Below are 7078 nucleotides of genomic sequence, written 5' to 3' on the forward strand. Positions count from 1 at the left end.
GAAGAAGAAGAAGAAGAAGAAGAAGAAGAAGAAGAAGAAGGGGTTTCAGTTAAAGCATCTTCCGAGATCAAAGCTAACGGAGAGCTTTTCATTTCTCTGGAATCTTTAACTAGATTCCTTTTCAGCTGATGAGATTGCTCATAATTAAGCAAAATCCCGTAGAGTGTAGAAAGAGAAAGAGAGGATATGTCACTGGACATCTTAAGACACATGGAAAAGGTGTCCCAAGATTCAGGAAGACATTCCAGAAACTTAGTTAAAGTTTCAGAGTTGGAATATTCCCTGCCTACAGTCCTAAGATCAATAAGAAGACAATTAAAACGTTAATGTACTTCAAATAGTGTCTCAGTCTTTCCACAAAGAAAGCTTTCATACTACCTTACGAAATTAATTTTCCTTGATTCTTGAACCTGAGAGGTTCCTTCATATTGAACACAAAGAGTGTCCCACATGGATTTAGAAGTCCTAAGTTTCATCACTGAGTGATTCTCATTAGGAAGAGACATAGCTATTATAGACCTAGCCCGAGTGTTTATAGTTATTTTCTTCTTGTCTTCATCACTCCACTAATGAGGGGGCTTTGGAATCTATCGTTCAGGAATCGCGGCAGTCATAGCTGTTCCAGGAACAGCCGGTGAAATAGCAAATGGTACATATGGTCCATTTTCTATATAATGTGGAGTTTCAAGATCTACACCTTCCAGAAAGAGGGACATACGATTCTTCCATAGACTAAAATTGTCATGAATCGGGGAGGTTTGACAAGAGAGTCATTGTCTTGAACGTGTGTGTTTGTGTTTTGCAAAGCCATTTAAAAGCAGTAATATTATCTAGAGAAGAAGATGAAGTAATGCAATAAAAAAACAACCAAAAAACTAAAGAAGATAGAACACCGCTCTGATACCACTTGTTGGTCCCGTTAGGGTCTACAAGATGTGTATAACAGTTTGTAGAAGGGAGGGATGAATACAAACACAATATTTTCAAATTTAAAATATATATTGATAAGGGAAGATCAATACAAATTTACAAGACTGTTTGCGAAAAGATAAGGTAAGAAAAACCTATCTAAACAATATTAAGTTTACACATTTAATCTTAGCAAATAAGAAAAAATTTGTTGTTAAAGAAATAGAAGAAAGTAAGTTCTATCTGGGAGAGAACTTGTTTAGAATACAATGAAAGGGATTCTAACTTGCTCTTGAAGATGAGCGTATTGGTTCTTAGATGTGTGTTCTTTTACTTAAGTGCAAGAAAGCTCAGAGTAAGGTTTTTTGGTTAAGAGTATCTCTACATGGAGATAAAAACACATCTATTTATACCTGTTGCATTAAATGCACATTTAATGCATCACGGTAGGTTTAGAACACGTGTCAAGCCTTAATAGGAAGGCTTGTCCTTTTTTACAGTGAATAGTACAAAAGTCTATTCATAAACAGACATCCTTTCACAAAGTTAGTGGGTAATAGAGTCAACTAGTCGGCTCCGTACCGTACTAACGTTTAGAAAGGGTATGGGTTTGTCCTTTGTGTGTATAAGAACAAGACAACAAAAATTGTGCTTAGCAAGCTTTGTTTGATCACTGAATGCTGGAAAGACTTGAAGGTCTCTTCAGCATTACCTGAGGCTTGGGCAGTCTTCACACATATGTAGACAGGCTCATAATCACTGAATACCGCTTCAGATCACGTACTCGCCAATCTCTAATCTTCAGTTTCAGTCTTCGACATTGGCTGAAAGTTCTTTGGTGTGAGTGTTGTCTTTTTGAAGTATCGTTGTCGCTGATTAGATTTACAATACAAGTTCTTCTGCGATCACTGAACAGACTCAGTGCAGATCGTTGGAACTGAAAAGACAGAAACAAAAAATACTTCGCATAGAATAAAAGAGATTATCATCAAATCACAGAGAGAGGATCAACAGTATTCATCCCTCCCTTCTATAGGCTATTACCTTTAAACTCTTGTAGATCCGTCTGGGACTAACAGATAAAACTTAAATTTTGAGCGTTCCTACAGATATATGTAGAACAATATCAGGTTCTTTCTTTAGTTTTGTTTCCAAAGTTATTCTATTTTTTCAACTTTTCTTGAAAATCCTGAATCATGTTTGTTCCTCGAATTCATTATAAGGATTAAATTTTACCTCAAATGCAGACTCAGAATAACATGAGCCATGATCGTCATTGTTAGAATCATATTTCTCTTGTTCTCTCGCCATGAAGCAGATATTTGCTTGAGCTTCCACCTTTTCATCATCGTCAGAGAGGTTCAACCAGTGATCTTCTTCTATCATTAATGCCTTATCTGCTTCTTTCTGTTTCACTAACAACATTTTATTCTTGTAGTATTCTGAATTCTTGACCACCATTTTTCTACAATCCTTAGCATAGTGTCCTGGCTTTCCATAATTGTAACATTTCACAACATCCTCCACTGTGTTATCTCCCGACTTCTTTCCCTCGTATTTCTTCCCATCAAACTTTGTGTTCTCATACTTCCTCCCTTAAATTTCTTTTCATCGTACTTTTTTGAACATGAAGAAAATGTTTGTTTGTTCGTCGACGGCTTTTTATAGAACTTCTTTCGAAATGCATGTGTTAGTTGAATCATGGTCTTCTTTAAATCTTACAACTCTAAATCCGGATCACTTTCCTCAACCTCACCACTTGAAGTATGACTTTGCTCTTTCTCAAACCTTGAACTCCTAGAATTTGAAGAATATCTCTGCTTTTTGTTTGAAACCAACGCCAATGGTATGAAAGAAGACTTTGCAGTCTTTTTCTAAGCCTCTAGAATCTCTTAAACCTCTTCATGATTCTTCTTGATATTTTCATATATAAAATGAACATCCAAGTCATATAAGTTCTTGTTATGGATAATGTTGTAGCAAACCGCTTCCATTCTGGTTCAGAAATTTGACATTATTCTCAACGTTGGTCTTCAAAATACCATTCTTCTTGAGTTCATTCAACAATTACAATATCTATCATAAGTAAACTCTAGACTTTCTCCTTCTTTAGCTTTAAAGTCCTCATAGCTTGTAATGCAGTTGGTAACTTTGATTTGTGCTCCAACCTCTATACCCATCATTTGTTTTGATACCAGATCCCACATACACTTTGTTGTCTTGTGACTATCAATTATAAATTTCATTAGTCAGACCCTTTTTATGACATTTTCATACTCTTTTTTTAGTTATATTATTTGGGAGTGGTGGCACCGATGACATTAGTTGAGGTGTTGGTAGAGTTTCACAAAATACAATCTACGAACTAAACATGACCAAATTTGGTCAAAAGGAATTTTCTTTGCAATTCCAACGAATTCATTTAAATTTCATCAAACTAGATACCCCTTAAATTATATGATTAGGCATGAACATAAGTTCAAGATAAGTCATTGGAACTAGAGTATATATTGACGTTAGAAAGCATGCAAAAAAGTTCGATGACGCAGGACAGACTTTTATTAAAAGTTATTCTTCAGAACTAGAAGGGTATTCGCGCAATGCAGCGAGATACATCTCGATTTTAATGTTTTATTTTATTCTCTGTCTCTGTCGATGTTATAATACGATTTTATGTGTTTTTAAGAAAGCAAGAATGATTTTATTTTTGAATAAAATATATATTTTAAGATACCATAAAAATTAAATATATATATATATATATATATATATATATCAATGTTAATATCAAATTAAGTATATAAAAGTTCTCATTTTTTATGTAATTTATTTAATTTACATTTTTTTCATTATAATTTAATTTAAATTTAATAATAAAATAATTTAATTTAAATTTAATGATAAAATAATTTAATTTTGGTTTAATAATATAATATTTTATAGAGATAATAATTAAGTATTCTGTTAGAACTCAATGATTATYYTAATTATATTTTAGATTTTTTATATTTAAAATGAAATGTTTATCCTGTATTTGATTATGTTTATCTATAGTTAATTATATGAATTCAGATATGAAACTTTAATAAGTTGTACTTACGCACAATCTACTTGTAATCTAGAGTTTTAAGTAACATGCATTAATAAACAGTATTTTATACATAAAAAATAGTTTTTAAGAGTTTTTGTCAAATGYTTTATAATATAGTATAGATTACTTATTCGAATGGATATCGAGTAAGTTGAACTAATTTTGTTAGTGTCAAACAAATTAAAAAAATAATTTCTTTAAGATAATATTTACGAAATTCATTTTCAGCTAAAAAAATGAAAATAACATTAATTAAAACAACGCCGTGGTTGAGAATGGCTTAGTAGATGTTTGACCTTGGCATTCAATCATTCAAACAAGTATATTTAATGAACACTAGTATGATTGAGATATTTAATATAAGAGTGGCTTAGTAGATGTTTGACCTTCCATCTGTCACCCTTCGGTTGAATTGTTCTATTTGAAGTTCAAGAGCCTCAACTAAATTCAAGTTTGTTTGAAGTAGAATCATTTTCGATCTATCAACCAAACCTAGATCTATTTTTAGGGTTTTTCAATATGACGATTTAGGGGCTTGCTTTAGTTCTTTTCTGAATTTGAGGTTTATTCCCCATTCAATCTCGTTTTTTCCAGATTTCTTTTTGAATTTGAAAATTTATTTTTAGAATTGTAATTAGATTAAGATTTATGCTCTAATTTATGGGTTTTTGTTTGTATTTTGATCTAGATTTAGCTTTTCTTCTTGTATTTAGATTTTGTTTAAGGTTTAAATTTTTCTTATTTTGAAAGTTGTGGCATTTAGATTTAGGTTCTTAAATGTTCATCTGGTTTTTTCTTAGAGTTTTTAGTATATGAATATTTATGGATCTTTATGCGTTCGTTTCTGTTTTGTATTTAGTTTTGTAATGTTCATCTTAATTTTCAATCGTCTTTTGAAACTTGGATTTTGAATGGATGGCGGTGTAGATGATAATTGTATGTGGTTGTGGTGGTGAATATTTAGGAAGGAGGTCGATAAGAAAGAAGAGCAAATTAAAAGGACAAAAATAAGCATGCATGAACGACTTAAAAAAGCCTTCTCTAAGGATGTAAAGATAAGGAAATACTTTAGCCTTTAAAACACAAAAATTGCATTATTATTATTATTATAGTTTATAAATTTTAGGGTCCTCTTGATATAATTTATTATTTATAGGCGGCCGGCACCTACATAACTTATTATATCCAAATAATAGAAAATAACAATTAAAATTCAAAGTCAAACTTCAACAACCACACGCATTCAATTGTAAATTTTTAAGATCCAAATATGCTTTCTTTATTCACGGAGTATTACTATTTTACCAAAATTCTCCTTTATTCTAGACAAGTGGTAAATTAAATGCTTACAATATCTTACTTCTTGTGTATATATCTACTTGTACATGTTGTCATTTACTTTGCATTCCTTGACTATTAAACTTAATATATTAATTTGTGAGAATCTTGAATTTTCTTTATAACCTGTCATCATGACTCACATTTTTTTTATAAAAGTAAATAATCCATAATGATTTCTGAAAGAGGGACAATACGAGAGAAAAAATTGAACTATTCATCACCACATACATACTTGTTATGTAAAATGGGTGATGAAAAAAAATAAATGGTTTAACACAAAATATTATCTATACTATATTATAAAATATTTGACAAAAACTTTTTAAAACAATTATGCATAAAGTACTGTTTATTGATGCATATTACTTAAAATTTAATATTACAAATAAAATATACATAAGTACATCTTATTAATACTTCATGTTTGAATTCGTGTAACTAACTGCAGATAAACATAATCAAATACATGACAAACACCATTTAAAATATAAAATATAATTAATATAATCATTTAGTTCTAACAGAATACTTAATTGTTATCTTAGAAAAATTATTTTAATAAACGAAAAATAAAATTAGTTCATTATCAAACTTTAATTAAATTATAATAAAAAAAATTGAATTAAAGAAATTATACGAAAATGAGAACTTTTAAATAGTTAATTTGATACTAATATCGATTATTTTTTTTCAAAATTTTGTAATATCTTCAAATTTATATTTCATTCAAAAATGAAAACATTTTCTTTTTCTTAAAACTACATAAAAATCACATTATAACATCAATAGAATCAAAATATAAAACGAAACATTGAAATCAAGATATATCTCGTTACATTGCACGAGTTTTCTTCTAATTCTAAATAATCAATATTCTAACTTATGCATTCACGTATTAGATAAGTACCAAGAGATACTGTGACATCGGTTTTTATGGCTAGCTAGTCGTTAAACAAATTAAAAAATATATATATTTTTAAGATGATATAATAAGATTGATTATGATGTAAATAAATGAATATGACATCACCATGAAAAGGTCGACCGTGAGATTCAATCATTTCAAATGGTTAAAGTTATATAATTCACATGGAAGTTATAAAAGAATTAATAACTATATTTTATCGATTGTCGACATCTACATAATTTACATCTCAATAGTAAAAATTAGCAATTAACAGTTATGTTTCGAAGTTAAACTTCTAAATTAAATTTAGAAATTTAGGAGAAGATACTATTCGATATTAGTGTTCCTTCTTGACATTGCATCACGATAAGGTTTCCTGTTGATAACAAATCAAATTACATTATTGTACCTCAAATATGGAGAGTGAACAATTTACATTTTTTATTCACCATTGAAATTACTCCAAATTTAATTTAAAGTGGATCACTAAATTGCAAAATTAAATTAAAAGTCAACAACTTTCAAACCAAACTCTATACAAAAACCAGATAGGAACGAGTGATACTAAAACAAATAAGTGTCGCTGACTCCAAAGTAGGGAAGACGTCTCAAACAGATAAGTTCACCTTGTGCTATCAACTAGTACTTAACTCTTCACAAGTATTGCTAGTACCATTCCTACAAGAACTTGATGTACATGTCGACGACAAAAACTGTTAGGCTTAAAGCTTAGTGAATTCAAACAGTCTTTGTTTCAATTATAAAACGGTCAAACCAATATAGTGTTATTCAAATCACAATTTTCTCAAATGAAAAAGTATTTACCACAA

At 29.8% G+C, this 7078-nt stretch overlaps 1 protein-coding gene across 1 annotated transcript in view; it reads right to left on the reverse strand.

Annotated features, from left to right (window-relative positions):
- LOC112502790 (putative protein TPRXL) overlaps nucleotides 1-2370 on the reverse strand; it is a gene marked incomplete at its 3' end in the record, with an annotated part of 3934 nt that extends 1564 nt beyond the window's left edge. The window contains exon 1 of the mRNA XM_025106800.1: nucleotides 2146-2370. Coding sequence (XP_024962568.1) covers nucleotides 2146-2370 — 225 coding nt within the window. The remainder of the gene's footprint in view (nucleotides 1-2145) is intronic.
- Between the last annotated feature and the right edge of the window lie 4708 nt (nucleotides 2371-7078).

This window comes from Cynara cardunculus, unplaced genomic scaffold, assembly GCF_001531365.2.
Source record: "Cynara cardunculus var. scolymus isolate 2C unplaced genomic scaffold, CcrdV1 Un_Scaffold_1931, whole genome shotgun sequence".
Lineage (NCBI taxonomy): Eukaryota > Viridiplantae > Streptophyta > Magnoliopsida > Asterales > Asteraceae > Cynara > Cynara cardunculus.